This window comes from Camellia sinensis, chromosome 9 (genome assembly GCF_055761805.1).
Source record: "Camellia sinensis isolate YWXY chromosome 9, ASM5576180v1, whole genome shotgun sequence".
NCBI lineage: Eukaryota > Viridiplantae > Streptophyta > Magnoliopsida > Ericales > Theaceae > Camellia > Camellia sinensis.
Genome location: NC_138969.1, coordinates 10,557,388 through 10,573,733, shown reverse-complemented (window position 1 = coordinate 10,573,733; position 16,346 = coordinate 10,557,388). Strand labels below are relative to the sequence as shown.

The 16,346-nt window shown below is 34.7% G+C and overlaps 1 protein-coding gene across 1 annotated transcript; it reads left to right on the top strand.

Moving 5' to 3' along the window:
* Nucleotides 1-11,469: 11,469 nt before the first annotated feature.
* LOC145799240 (uncharacterized) lies at nucleotides 11,470-16,036 on the top strand. The gene is made up of 3 exons (XM_082888778.1): nucleotides 11,470-11,567; nucleotides 14,463-15,304; nucleotides 15,666-16,036. Exons 1-3 carry the CDS (start codon nucleotides 11,470-11,472, stop codon nucleotides 16,034-16,036), a joined length of 1,311 nt encoding a protein of 436 aa, XP_082744904.1.
* The last annotated feature ends 310 nt before the right edge of the window (nucleotides 16,037-16,346 follow it).

The window sequence follows — 16,346 nt, the reverse complement described above, 5'->3', positions numbered from 1 at the left end:
TGACTTTTTACGAAAGATATGCAAAAAGTAGAGAGAAAATGGAATGTTTAACTCTTTGGTATGAGTTGTTGACTTTTTGATTTTTTTAGTGATTTTTTGACTTTTTGACTAAAATAACCACTTGCCAAAAGAGACCTTAGTCATAAGAATACTAATCCAACTTAATCCAATCCGCCCAAATAAACATAGCCTTAGGTACACTCAACGGCTTAGGTCACATTTCCCAAATAAAGATACCCACGATCGAGTCTATTTACCTTATCTTTCTTTTTTTGGTTACATTGGAAAGAAAGAAAGACGCAGAGGGAAGCTAGGCCCTTTCCCTTGGAATTCCTAACAGATTTGCCAACAGATAGCTCCTCAACTCAGCGGGTGGTTCATTCACCACCAGCATTTCCTCTGGTTGGTTTGCACCCAGCTTGGCTAAGGCATCCGCACACAGGTTCCCTTGTTTCCAGATATGTTGGATGGTGCACTCGCAGCCATTGAGGAGTATGTTGGCATCCTCTACCAAATTTTTGAAAGGGCAGTTGCTGGCAATTGGATCCTCCATTAGCTGCACCACCTGGGCCGCATCCGTTTCGATTAGCACATTGTTGATGCCTTTTTGAAGAAGGACAGTCAGTCCTTTATATAATGCCCAAAGCTCAACTTCGAGGCTGGTTCCCATTTGCATTTTTCCATAGAATCCACACACCCAAGCTCCTCGCTCATCTGTTTACCTTATCTTTCAAAAACAAAAAGATCACCCTAAATTGAGCAAAAAGCAGCATACCATCAAATAAGAGGATTAAAAGACACGCGCATATATATATATATATACATATATATATATCGGAATATTACAATATGTTTAAAAATACATGTAATATTTATATTTTGATAATTACAGTGCCTTTAAGTTTTATGTTTTGATAATTTTTTTAAAATTAGAATATTGTTCTATACAATTGAATAGAATAAATCATTACATATATGATAAAATTATATGGTATAATATGTATCATTTTTTAATTTGTTATACACTAATGATGTATTCCTTCCAAATTTATAAAATATATATATATATATATATATATATATATATATATATATGGTGTGTAACTTTTCTCTACAGATACATATAAACAAATACTAGGATAATTTTTCCATCTAAAAAAAAACTACTAAGACAATTCACTGAATTAATAAACAAGCAGAAGAAAATACATATATATACAAATGACTAATTTTATTAATATATAAATCACACTCACATAACAATTATTAATATATAAATCATACTCACATAACAAATGATCAATTTTATTAATAAGTAAATCATTAAGTAAATTAAAAAAATTTAATGGTATGAAAAATATTTTTCAATTAACCATTTTGTTAATAAATAAATCATTAAGTCAATTAAACGGTTTTTAATAATATGAGAAATATTTTTCAATAAACAATTTTGATAATTTATTATTGCATGGGAAAATAAATTTTTTTTTTCACTAAGTATTGTGTTAAATTAAAATTTATAATAAACCATAGTTGTAATTTCTAGTATTACAGTACCGATTTATATTTTAAACAAACCTTATGGGTGTATTTGTAATTTGTTAAAAAAAAATTATGTTTCATAATTGATCAAGAATGTTTGTATAATTACGAAAAAATCTATTTCAAAATTGACCAAGAATCTTTGCGTAATTATGAAAAAACCTATTGCATAATTGACCAAGAATGTTTGCGTAATTACAAAAAAACTTTCACTCAGCATATAAGTCAATATTAGTAAATTATTCACAATAAAGGCAAAATTGAAAAGAAAAGACGAACCTTAAGCAAAGTGGTTTTCATATAGAGATATATATATATATATGTATATAGTATATATATTTCCTGCACAGAAGAGAACAACCCATCAGGGTACACAAGATGGCCTATGAAGACGGGATGGCTAGTTTAGGTAGGTGTTGAAGACAGGCCTGTGTGTTAATTCCAAGACCTCACGCTAACAAGGCCAACCCATGCAGGCAGATGAAAGTATATAATTGAAGGCAAAGAACGGTATGGATGATTGTATTTCAAGTTACTTGCAGCAACTAAAGATCTCTCTAGCATTTTTTTTGATAATTCAGGGCATCTCCCGCCCAGCCCAGCTCAGCTCAACTGCATCTGAGTTACCTCATACCTAGACAGCCAAGAACTAATCCTAGAGGCCCTAATATTAACGGCCGGGCAAACTTTCAGTGCCTCTTAGGAGACTCGAACTCAAGACCTTGGATCTTATTCTCAAGTCTTTACTGTTCGGCCAACCCTTGGGGTTAAAGATCTCTCTAGCATGGTTTAAAGTTTTATTTATGTATTTATTATTACTATTATTTTAGTTTATTTTATAAAATTTGTAGCATGGTGAAAGTTACTGACCAAATAAATTGGCACTGATAGTAGCAATAAGTAGACCAATGCCATCTTCCTCATTTATGATTTCTTCTTCCGTCACAGAGTAGAGATACAAGACCATGTCTTTATGTCCCAACAAAGCAGCCATATACAGTGGCAAGGCTCGTTTACTACCTCTAATTGAAGGCAAAGTTTTACACTTATTCACCATCACTTCAGCAATTTGTCTGATTCCGGATGCAGCAGCAAAACAAAGTGCTGTGTTTCCTACCTTGTTCTGAAGTGCCAAGTCTTCCGGTTTCATCAAGTTTACTAGCTTCTCTACAAACCTCGTGTGTCTTGCCCCGGCTGCAATATGAAGAGCAGTTTCTGAATTCCTTGTAATCCGAGCACGCAGTGCTAGTGGATTAAATTCCAGAAAATCTTCAGCCATTTCCCAATCACCTTTGAGGGCAGCTAAATATAGGGTGACATATGTTCTACGACCACTGCCTTTTATCTCCCCTGAAAAAATTCAAGCGTCAACACCCATGTTTGCACCCAGGCTAGTAGTTGAATTTAGAACTCAGAATAGAAGGCAGACAGAGATAGCTCAATTATATTTTTCTCAAAAAAAAAAAAATTCCATTTGATTGATGTTCTTCTGACAAGAACGGATATCCTAGCATAATATGTGATAACCTAAACTTTCTGTGACATGCAGCATGTCAGTCCTAGATTCCCAAAGTTGGTGGCTGCCATGTTACCCCTTGATCAAGTCACATGAATATTAGGAGACCTTGTAATAATTGTTTATTACCAAAGATAAAGAAAAGTCCATACTGTTTTGCATTTGTGGCTCAATCTTATTGGTATTCAACATAGATTTTGCTGATAGTAAACAAGTATCTCTGGAAAATACTATTCTCACAGCCTTCTTGGCAGCATATACAGCTTTCTAATAAAGAAGGGGCAATTTTTTCTCGTTTGAGAAAGCAACCAAAGAAGCTGTGGTAATAAAGCATCGCATCTTTTTTCCTTCACTTATACAGGTGAGGAAAGTCTTATATGATATATGAATTATCTGCTACTTACATTCTCCATGAAAACAAATTTCATCACTCCAGTTATCTTTCCCATTGAGGTTGTCCATACATTGCTGAGGGTCAAGTTTTCAGACAAGAGCAAGCAATACATACCAAAGAGACATAAAGGGTTCTACCCATAACACAGTATTAAAGATTTGAATTGACAAACATAATTTTCCGTGCATGTATGATTCAGATTTTTGCTTTCAGATTAACAAGTCAACCTTAACTAAATTCTGCACAAGAAAATCAAAAGACATTAAAAATCCATTAGTCAGTGTTGGTGGCTAGGAAGGATGAATTGGGTAGAGGGTACAGACTTTTAACTTCTGGCATTACTTGCACAAAGTGGAGGTCCTTAGACTTGAACCCACATTCTTAGGCTTGACATTCCAACAAACAATGTTCCCGCAAAGCAAAACAGTGTCAAAGAAACATTTTATCCAATATGAATCATGCACAAAGAATGTTCATCATGTAAAACCCCAAATAATCCTCAAAGAACTCACCAGAAATTCCACCTGAATGAGGCACTGTGGCTAGTGAAAATTTAAAGCTATCTGCCTCCCCACTCATCAGAGAATAGCCAGGATCAATTTGTCCTGTGGATTGATTTAAATTGACATGGGTACCACTTCCTCCCACTTGCCGAACAGTGGCCAAGTTCGAATATATTTAAAGCACATGAACACCAAGATTAGAGTTGTGTGAGTCGGAATTCGATGGGTATAAATCACTTATTTCTGGTGGCACAACTGGAACAGAGAGTTTACCACTATGGGAAGCTGGTGAAATCTCATGGTCAACTTCGTGTGGTGAGATGTTGTCCTTGTTAAATAATTCTTTGTCAGAGCATTCAATGATTATTCTAGTATCATTGTCCTCAGGAGACTTAGCATCTGCAGACTTTGCTTCTGGGAAGCAAGATTGAAGAGAGAGACTCCTTCCAAATCGTGATAGAGCAAACTTGTTTGACTTGGCTTCCGGGAAGCAAGATTGCAAAGAGAGACTCCTTCCAAACCGTGATAGAGTAAACTTGTTTGATATCATACCCGCTCTTCAGCATATGAAACAGATGTGACATGATAAGTACATTTTTTAAATTAGATAAAGCATGGTGTCAAGGATATACAACACAAGGGTCAACAACATTAAGATCCTTTCATTTACAATTATGATAATAGGCCTGAGTTGACAATTCATACTGACCCAGAGGGTTTTTTTTTTTTTTTTGAAAAATATTGACCCAGAGTTGAATAGGAAAATACAGGGCTTCTCATTTACCAAAAGGAGAAAAATAATACAGAATGAATCCAACCTTTCTCCAGTTGGGGAGAGGAGTAGACCCATCCAGTTTGGTCCATTGGGCTCACCACAAGCTCTAAATTTGATATTCCAAACTACTCATTTTTTAGGACTTTGCGTGTAGATAATTCATGAAAAAATCATAATTGATCTAATAATTGTAGCCACGTGATTCATTATACTTGTTTTCAAAAAACTGGATGACATGTATGATTTTCAAAATAGGCAGTCTAGTTTTTTTTAAGATAAATATGATGAAATCGCATGGCTACTAGTATTGAATCAATCTGATTTATTTCATTGATGGCACACAAGGGTCCGCAAGATGAGCAAATGTATCATCAACATAAGCCTGTGGTAAGGCCACAAGGTCAATTTGAACATGGACATCTTTCATTTGAACATGGGACCTTCTAAAATTTGGCAGCTACAGGGCAAGTTCAAAATTTCAATGTGCTCATCATTCAAATGCTTCCCTTCTCAATTCGAATACATGTTGGTCTTACGGAAATCTGGCTTTCATCATTTTTTTTTTTTTTTATTCCTATTCACTATATGATTCCATTGGACCTATATATAATTGTTGGAAATTACTATTCACACAAAATCTTTACACAAAACTCGTCACCAAAGTCATTTCATATTGTTTTCTTTTTTATTTTATTTTATTTTATTTTTTTGTTGCAAAAAATAGTTCCTGAAAGAATTTTAAGAAACAGATTCTGAAAAAGAAACCAAACAAAGCGGAATTTTTTAAAAAATACAAAACTAACCAGAACATGTTTATGTTTTCTATTGTAAAACTGGCAAGTTGCCAAATTTAACCTACACACTTGTGCCATACAAATTCAATGCAGAACCATGTTATCCCCTCAACTTTCTTGGCACATAAACAGTTAATATACATACATTCATGCGTTAGGCTTCTCTCAATTTCAAATCTAAACTTGAGAGAGCTTGAGAGGCTTGGAAGGCCCATCACAATTTCCGTTTCCATAATCCAAACTGTTCATTTTGTAAAGCCCTCCGTGTCTATCATCCATTGAAAAAAACTAGGACGATCCGATAATTGTAGTCTTTTCATTTTATTATATTTATCTTCAAAAAATTGAATGATCAATTTTTAAAAACATATTTACAGTTTATTAGTGCGAGATAAAATAAAAACATTACGAATATTGGATCAACATAATTTTTTCATTCAAACCATCAAAACAGAACCATGTGGGCTATACAAGCCCATTAAGTTATGTCCAAGTTCAGATATGAACTTGAAACCCAACACTAGAAAGATATATCAAAGTAGATGCACAGCACAGTTTAAATTGCATCAAGAGAAAGAACCCAATTAAAGAATTGAAAAATAAATGGTAATAAATACCTGGGGAGAGACCCAGCAGATCAAAGACTCTGCAGTTTGGGGGAATTGTACGGAACAGAGACTTGAGGCGGAGGAAACAGAACTCAAATTAGTTCTCTAGTTGCAGAGTTTGAAATAGAAAATATAACAACAGAATCTACGTATAAATAAAGAAATGAATGATTGGTTTGGTTGTTGGAAGCAAAGGCGTGAATTGAGTCAATGAAAAATATGTTGGAAAAATGGTTGGTGAAACCGTGACTTTTCTCTAACTTTGAGCCTAAATTGAGATGGTTCCAGACACCGATTGAGATGTTGGAAACAGAACTCAAGTTAGTTCTCTAGTTGCAGAGTTTGAAATAGAAAATACAACAACAGAATCTACATATATATATATATATATAGAAAAATGTTTGGTAGCCCGAATTTGTGTGGCTCGAATGTATCAAAATGACATCGTTTTACACTCAAAACGACGTCGTTTTGTGTGTTTCGAGCCATTCGAGCCATGAAGTTTCGGGCCACCTATCATTGTTGATATATATATATATATATATATATCGATTATGCTACGTAGCTCGAATCCTTTCTTCCCCCGAATCCCCCGAACTCAAAACGACGTTGTTTCGTCGTTTTGAATTTTAATTTTTTTTTTCCCAATCAGAAAAGAAGAAGAAAAAGAAAGAAAGAAGAAAAGAAGAAAAGAAGAAAAAAGAAGAAGAAGAGAAGAAGAGAAGAAAAAGAAAGAGGCAGAGGCGGAGGCGGGGCTGCGACAATCGACGACGAGCTGTGACGATCGGCCGACGAGCTGCGACGATCGACCGGGCGATCTGCGATCGATCGGCAGAAGCGGAAGGGCCCTCTCTCTCTCTCCATTCCCTCTTCCCCTCAATTTCCTTTTCCTCTCCTCTTTCTCTTCTCCTCTCTTCTTCTCTCTTCTCTCCCTCTTTCTCTTTCTTTCCCTCTGTTTCAGACTTTCAGACTGCATAAGGAGGGGAAAAAAAAAAATTTGCCCAAAACGACATCGTTTTGGGCAGTCGAGGGGACAAAATTCAGGGGGAAAATCATTTTCCTATATATATAATAAATAAGGAAATGAATTAAGCATTGAAGCCCAAATTTTTGAGCCCCGACTGGCCCGAATTTTTCTCTCCTCTCCATCTCTATCGCAGACCCACCCTCCGGCCTCCTTTCTTCCACCCCCATCAGCCACCCTCCCTCATTCTTCCTCCAGAACTGTTTTTTCAGAACAAAACCCATGAAAAAATCAATAACTCTCCAAAACAACATAAAGAAAAATAAAAAAATCAGATAAAAGAAAGAAAGAAATTGAAGAAACCAGATCCTCTGGCAGAGTTTCTAACACCAAGGCAACCATGGCTTCCTCACCATCTACTCTCCATGGCTTCCTCACCATGGCTTCAAGTTCAGGTAGGCAATGAATCTGGATGATTTATGTTGTTTGTTAGTGTTAATTGAATAACCCATGTTGGGTTTGTTTCAATTTTGTGGTGGGTTGGATAGTTTTTAGAGAGAGAAAGTAGAGGAAGCTAAAGAGAACTTTCAATTTTGTGATTGGGTTGATAGTTTTTAGAGAGAGAAAGTGGGTTTGCTTCAATTTTGTGGTGGATTTGCTAATTTTTAGAGAGAGAAAGTAGAGGAGGAAGAAGAGGGAGTTGAAGAAAAGCTTCAATTTTGTGGTGGGTTAGATAGTTTTTAGGGAGAGAAAGTGAGTTTGCTTCATTTTTGTGGTGGGTTTGGTAATTTTTAGAGAGAGAAAGTAGAGGAAAAAGAAGAAGAGGAAGGAGGTTCTGGTTAGGAGGTTCTGTTTGTTAGAGTGAGGTTCTCAAATGTTTGAGAGAGAAAAGAGAGAATGAAGGAGATGATAAATAAGACAAGGGCAAAATACAAATAAAACTTCGAGGCTTAGCGTTTTTTGCAAATTAAATCCCAAGTTTTTAATTTTGACAATTCAAATCTTGTAATTCATTTCGTGTCACAATGTAAGTTTTCATCCATCTTCATTTCATGAAGTAACGGAGAAAGCTATTTTTGGCGCCTAAACCAACCAAAAACGACGTCGTTCCTTATTAAACCCATATAAAAATCCCCCAAATCCTAAATTTCACCAATTAGGTCTACAATTTGCCCTAATTTCTTCGATTTCATCGATTTAGGGCAAAGGGGTTGTTGCGATTTGGAAGAAAATCTAGACTAGGGTTTGAAGTACTGTTAGTTACTATTATTTGGAGTGTTCGTAAGTGATTTATACGATTTGTTTTGTTTCTTTCTTCCTGTAATTTATATATGAAGTTTTGTTTTTTCTTTTTCTAATTCTGTGAACAAAGCAATGGCAAACTCTGTATTTGTATCTTACTTTATTACATGGGTATGTGTGTGTGTTGGTTGCTTTAATGTGTTGGATGCTTTATGAAATTTTTTATCTCCATTGATGGACCACTACATTAACTGAGTCATTGGACCACTGCATTGACTGAGTGATGGACTACTGATTTATCAAAATCTTTTATCTCCATTTTTTGTCCCATGCCACTTGTTCAGTTCATTGATTTTTGATGTTTTTTTTTTTTTTTTTTGTGATATATTTGTTTATTTGTGAATGCAGCAATGGATGATATAAATATGAAATTGGTTTTACATCATAGTGGGTATTTTATAGATAGTGATAGTGGGCCTAGGAGTTACTTTAAGGGAAAAGTACCATGTCAAGGACAATTGTTTGCTGCTGTGGAATGGGATGAAAACAACATGATGTATCAAATTGCTTATACAGTGGCTGAGAGTGAGAATAAAGAAAGTTGGACTTGGTTTGTAGAGAATTTGTTTGAATGTATTGGCACAAGTGCAGAGCATCGATGGACCTTCATCACTGATCAACAAAAGGTATATTTATGACTAATGGTTTTTTCATTATTCTGTTATGTTCCTTAATGTTTTTCATTATTTATGATTTTGACATTTATGTTTTGCGGGGACTGGTTCCAACTCTTGAAGAATTGTGTCCTAAAGGCCATTATAGGTTTTGTGTCAGACATCTTTATGCAAATTTTAAAAAGGAGTTTAAGGGGGGAAGGAGCTAAAGAGTTGTGCATGGAAAGTTGCAAAAGTATATACAAGGATTGATTGGGAGAAACATATGACTAAGTTGCATAGTATAGACAGTAGAGCCTATGATTAGATAATGAGACTTAATCCAGCTCAATGGTGTAGGCATGCATTCAATTCCAGAACAAAGTGTAATAGATTGTTGAACAATAGAGATAGATCCACCCTCACCATGTTAGAGTGGATCGGAAGAGCTTTGATAGTGAGGCTACATGAATGTAGGGACAAAATGATGAAGTACCAAGGGCCAATATGTGCAAATATACAAACTAAGATTAAGAGGTCAAAGGTAAAATCTAGAGTATGGATACCTACTTGGTTAGGGGGTGCTCTATTTGAAATTAGATATGGAGTAAGTGGTTATGTTTTCAACTTAGAGAATAGGGCATGCACTTGTTTCAAATGGGATCTAACTGGAATCCATTGGCCTCATGCTATGGCTTCTATTTTCTTTCAAAAAGAGAGTTGAGGATTATGTGCATGTGGCTTTCAAAAAAAAGACCTAGTTGAGAACTTATGAGGCACTGATAAATCCACTTAATGGCTAAGATCAGTGGACTAAGGCAGGTTGTGAGCCTTTACTTCCTCCTAAGTTGAAAAGGCCAACGGTAGGCCTCAAAAGCAGAGAATTAGAGACCCAAATGAGCCTCAGAACCCATTCAAGTTGCAGAGGAAGTGTACCAGCCTGAAATGCTCCAAGTGTGGTGTACATGGTCATAATCAAAGAACATGCAAAGGTCCTGTCAAGGATAAAAAGGATGGAGCTGCAAGTTCATCAAAGAATGTAAGTAATGTATTGATATGCTCTACTTGTAATTGATCTCTATATATGCTCAAACTGTAGTTTAACAATTTTTTGTTAACAGGTGAGAACTCAACAAACTTTAATGGGATTCAAATCAGATGCAATATCTAGGGAAGTATCAACTGGTGGACAACATGGACAACAGCAGTAGCCACCACAGAGGGCATCAACAAGGAGGACATCAACACCAGCAGCAACCATGAGAAAGGATGAAGTTGAACAGGTCTTAGGTAGTCAGGCTTGTGTTAATAAAGACATAGTGAACTGAATATTGTAATTAATTGGTTTTTTTTTTTTTTTTTGTAATGGTCATGTGACCTGAAGACAGATTATGGATGGTAAACTGCTTCTTTTTGTAATGGTGAAAGATGTATATTGGTTTGGAGCAATATATGGATGGTTATTATACATGCTTGACATCAATGACGTATCCAATTGGATGGTTATTATATATGCTTGGAATATACTGTATATTGGTTTGGAGCAGGTTGAACAATGGTTACTAATCTGTTTTTTACATGCTTGGAACAAGTTGAATAGGTGGAACAGGTTGACCAATTGAATGGTTATTATACATGCTTGGATTGTGTTGTCTATTGGTTTGAAACATGTTCAACAATGGCTTTTAATCTGTTTTTTATAAGCTTGTAATCTGTTTTCCCTTCACTTGGACATTTTGTCAAACACATTCAAAGCATTGGCTTTGCAAATGCATCAAATTCATTACAAAATGTATACAACCAAACAAACATTACCACAATCCAAACATACATTACCACAATCCAAACACACATTACAAACAAAACAAGGATTTATCATTTCATTCAAAATTATACATTAAGTTCACATTGGCAAGTGCATAGTTGTATTACATTTCCTAAACCAGAAATGCTAACTAACTAACTAACCTATATTCCCTAACTGCTCACTATTAACATTCCAATTACAATCACTGCAACAATCAATCCACCTACAATCTATTTCTGTCTACGGCAATAAGTTTGAACATCCTCCTTCAATCTTGCAATCTCAGTTACTATTTCTTCTAAGCTTGTAACTTTGTCCACCAACTTCGGCAACACTTGTCTACCACGAGGACAAGTGGGTGGATCATACCAATAGAAGAAGCCACAAGCCCTGTTTTTCTAGAAAAAAATAATTAATTAATTAATTAAATAAAGTAAATAAATTACAAAATACTAATCAAAGTCAGGTTTTAGGGAACAACAATATATACAAATTTCATATTATGCACGGGATTGGGAAACTTACTCCATAATTTGGACAACCAAGAAACCTCCTAGCTGGGTTCGCATGGGTCCATGAAGTTCAAATTCTTGCTCTCATTCCACAACTGCAACGAGTCGATTCACCCTAATTGTTTCCACCCCAGCTGTTTCCTTCACTCATATTTTGTAATGGCTGAAAATGGAGCTTCGTTCAACAGTGGATTCGTCTTTCATATTGCTCTAAATGATGAAATTGAAGAAATTGGGGCAAATTGTAGCCCTAATTGGTGAAATTCAGGATTTTGGGGCTTTTATATGAGTCTAGTAAGGAACGACGTCGTTTGAGGTTGGTTTAGGCGCCAAAAATGGCTTTCTCTATTACTTCATGAAATGGAGATGGAAAGGGAGCTTACATTGTGACACGGAATGAATTACAGGGTTTTAATTGTCAAAATAAAAAACCTGGGGTTTAATTTGCAAAACACGCTAAACCTTGGGGTTTTATTTGTAATTTGCCCCAAAAAAACAAAAAAAAAAACACCAAAACAACGTCGTTTTACATATTCGAGCCATTCGGGATGGCCAACTTTTGAGATACCCAGCAGAACTGGAAAGAAATGTATGATTGGTTTGGTTGTTGGAAGCAAAGGCGTGAATTGAGTCAATGAAAAAGATGTTGGAAAAATGGTTGGTGAAATCATGACTTTTCTCTACCTTTGAGCCTAAATTAAGATGGATTCTAGACACCGATTGAGGTGTGTTCAGGTGGAAACATGTTATTTGTCGGGGTGGTGATTCACTTCGTATATATGGTTGTTCAAACCATTTTTCGAATGAATGCGAAATTATCTCTGAAAGAAGTTTTGGCAATACAGTAATGAATACAAATTAAATTGGTCGTTTCTTCTAGAAACTCTGAAGATTCAATTGAATTGGTCATTTCTTGATAGAGGTTCATATGGTGAAGGTCAATTTTACAAGCGAATATGGAACAATGTGTTCACCACATTTCAGGCTTATTTTAGAAGTGGAATCACCGAAATTCAAACAAATTTGAGACTGTAACCACCATCTCAAGTCTATAAATTCCCCATCCTTCCTTAATTGTTGTAGAGATGAAATTCATATCGAATTACAATCTAAATTAGAGCCATATTCACGTCAAATTTTCTAGAATTCTTTGCTCTGTTTTTTCCTCCATCATAATTTCATTTTGTGTGTTTGAGTCAGAGAGAGCAACAAAAGTTTGGTTCACCATATTCAGATTGATGCGGTCTTGGATTCTAATAGTTGTATCTTGAGAGGTTGGTGCCGATAGTCTGAGCACCTCGGTGGAGGCGAATTAAACCTTGAAGAAATCATATCCAACACAAGTATCGACTAATTTCGATATTGTATTATTTTGTGTTACAATTTCCAGCTTAATATTTAGTATAATCTTATTGCATAATTATTTGTTTGAAGTATGGGTATTGTGTTTATGTCTGAAATAATTTCAATTTTTCCTCACCCAGTCATCTACCCGGACAGGAGCGGAGGGACATTAGGCTCAGGGGGGTCACGTGCCCCCCTTGACTTTTGAATTTTCTTTTTCTTTTTTTTTTAAATGTGGTATGCCTTTCACATGCAGATTGTGCCCCTCCTCCTAATACACAATTTCAAACCCACTGACACACACACCACACGCACGACGCACCACGTTTGTATATTTTATTTTATTTTTGTTTTTTGGAATCCCAATCCCAATTAAATACTAACACAACTTTTTTTTAGGTGAGTGCACACAACTCCAATTACAGCAAGGTTAAAACTCTAAAACCTTAAAAGTGTATGCAATTCTTTATTTTTTTTATTTATTCACAGTACTTGTGAAATATCTTTGTATTTTCTTTGTCTTCTTTGTCTCCCTTTGTTGCTTTGCAATTTATCGACTTGTGATTCACCAAATTAGGATCACATAACATAGATTTGGGACCACACTACAACCTTGGTATCTTTTCTTCATTGTTTACAGGTTACTTTATTTATTTTTTTTTTACTTTTAAATAAAAATTATGAGTATTAATTTATAATTATTTGTTAAGTTTTGATTTGTAAAATTTTTTTATTTGTTATTATTTATGTTAAAATAAGAGATTTTGATATGTTAAAATTATGAATCTTAATTGATAGCGATTTATATTAAAATTAGGGATTTTGGTTTGTTGTCGTTTGTGCTAAAATTAGGGATTTGATTTATGCTAAAATTAAAAATATTAATTTGCAGTGATTAATATTTAAATTAGGAATTTTGATTTGTTATAATTTGTGCTAAGATTAAAAATTTTGATTTGTTGTGATTTGTGCTAATTTAAATTTTTTGATTTGTATTAAAATTGGAGATTTTGATTTGTGGGGGGGTTTGAGATTTTGATTATGAATTTTTGTTTTTATTTTTAGTTTTTCCAAACAGTCATGGAGAAATATTTCAAAAGAAAATCAAAGTTGGAATCATCTCTTTCTCAAGAAAAAGATGATAATTATTCTTCTGTAAAACAAAGTCGCATAGAAATCAACTTAGTAGACCTTCCTGCAAATCTAAGACTACGGCCTTAGATTATGGACTATAATACTAATGATCGAGACCGAATTTGTAGAACATATCTACAAAAAGGTCCTTGTCAACCTCGTGATCATAATTTTCCACAAAAATCATTTGGACTAAAACTTTGGCGATTTAATCAGGCTTGGTTTAGTGAATTTCCTAATTGGTTAGCGTATAGCGTAGCAAAAGATGCAACATTTTGTTTATGTTGTTATCTTTTCAAACCCGAGATTAGAGATCAAGCTGGTGGTGATTCTTTTGTTGGTGAGGGTTTCTCAAATTGGAAGAAAAAAGAAAAAATTCATACTCATGTTGGAGGTCCCAATAGTGTTCATAATCAAGTTTCGAGTAAATGTCAAGACTTGTTAAATCAAAACCAACATATTGAAACAACTTTTTGCAAACAATCTGATCAAGTTTAAATTGAGTATCGAACCCGTTTCAATTCATTGGTTGATTGTGTTAAATTTCTTCTAAGATAAAGACTTGCGTTTCGTGGGCATGATGAATCTAAAAATTCAAGTAACCAAGGAAATTTTCTTGAACTTCTCAGGTTTCTTACTGATCATAATTAAGATGTCAAAGTGGTTACATTAAGCAATGCTCCACAAAATCTCAAGTTGACATCTCCTGATATTCAAAAAGACATTGTAAATATAGCTGCATTTGAAACTATCAATGTGATTATTAGAGAATTTGGTGATGCACTTTTTTCTATTTTGATTGATGAAGCCCATGACATATCAATCAAGGAGCAAATGGCAGTTATAATACGATATGTTGACAAAAAAGGCCAAGTGATTGAATGCTTTTTGGGTATTGAGCATGTTGCTAATACAAATGCTCTGTCACTTAAACAAGCTATGGAAAATTTATTCTTCAGACTTGGATTGAGTATTTTCAGATTCCGGGGTCAAGGATATGATGGAGCTAGTAATATGCAACGTGAGTTCAATGGTCTTAAAACACATATACTGAAAGAGAATCCTTGTGCATATTATATTCATTGTTTTGCTCATCAATTGCAATTGACACTTGTAGTCGTGGCAAAAAATCATAATCATATTGCTTTACTTTTCACTTTGGTTTCTAATGTGGTGAATGTTGTTGGAGCATCATGTAAACGCCGAGATATTGTTATGGAGAAGCAAGCTGCAAAAGTTGCTGAGGCACTTAATACTGGAGAGCTATCTAGTGGACAAGGCTTAAATCAAGAAACTAATCTTAAACGTGCTGGTGATACACGTTGGGGTTCACACTATGGTACTTTAGTCAGCTTGGCTAGTATGTTTTCAACAGTGATTGATGTGCTTGAAATGATTTCGGAGGATGGTTCAAATTTAGAACAACTAGCAGAAGCAAATGTATTGTTGGACTTAATTCAATCATTTGAGTTTGTATTCAACCTTCATTTGATGAAAACGATATTGGCTATTACAAGTGAGTTATCGCAAGCACTACAAAGGAAAGATCAAGATATTGTTAAAGCCATGAATTTAGTTCAAATTTCTAAAGTACAGCTCCAAAAGATGAGGGAGAGTGGATGGACATCTTTACTTGATAGCTCGAGGGAAAAAAAGGTGCAATGCTCAAGAAATTAAAAACTTGCATCACTATCGCGCTGAGTTATTCTTCACTGTTTTGGATATGCAAGTTCAAGAACTAAATGCTTGTTTCATTGAGTTGAACACTGATTTGTTACTTTTTGTGGCATGTTTGAATCCATTTAACTATTTCTCTAGTTTTGACAAGAAAAAGTTAATTCATCTTGCTGAATTTTATCCCAAAGTATTTTCTTTAGTGGAGCTCATGGTACTTAATGATCAACTTGATACATATATTATCGACATGTTATCCAGTAGTGAGTTCTCAATATTGAATAGAATTGCCGATCTTGCTAAGAAAATGGTAGAGACTAGAAGGAACAAAGTATATCCATTGGTGTATTTGCTCTTGACTTTAGCATTAATCTTACATGTTGCAACTGCTACTGTTGAGAGAGTATTTTCAGCTATGAATATTGTGAAGAATCAGTTACGAAACCAAATGGGTGATGAATGGATGAATGATAGCTTGGTTGTCTACATTGAGAGAGATATTTTTGATGGCATTGACAATGATACTATTATGGAAAGATTTCAAAAGATGAAAACTTCTCGGGATCAATTGTAAAAGTTTAAAATTTAAAACTGTAAAACAAGTATTATAACGTGGCGGGTAAAAATTATCGGATCATACCTTAGGTGATAGAACTTGAAGCGAAAAATCTTGTGGGTAAATCACGTGCTTTAAAAAATGCAAACAACAAACACCCAGCAGTGGAGTGATACCACAATATGAGTATCACCCACACAAGTCACAGTGCAGAGGCTGGATCATTCTCATATGGGAGAGAGTTAGAGAGAGAGTTTGAGAAAAAGGTTATGGGTAAAAATACATAATGATATCAATATATTATCCAAATATATAATTAGATATATAA

Coding starts and splice junctions, on each gene's coding strand:
- LOC145799240 (XM_082888778.1), top strand. CDS start 11,470: ATGGCTGAAAATGGAGCTTCGTTCAACAGTGGATTCGTCTTTCATATT. Junction 11,568..14,462: donor GCAAATTGTAGCCCTAATTG/GTGAAATTCAGG, acceptor GGTTACATTAAG/CAATGCTCCACAAAATCTCA. Junction 15,305..15,665: donor AACGATATTGGCTATTACAA/GTGAGTTATCGC, acceptor TATTTTCTTTAG/TGGAGCTCATGGTACTTAAT.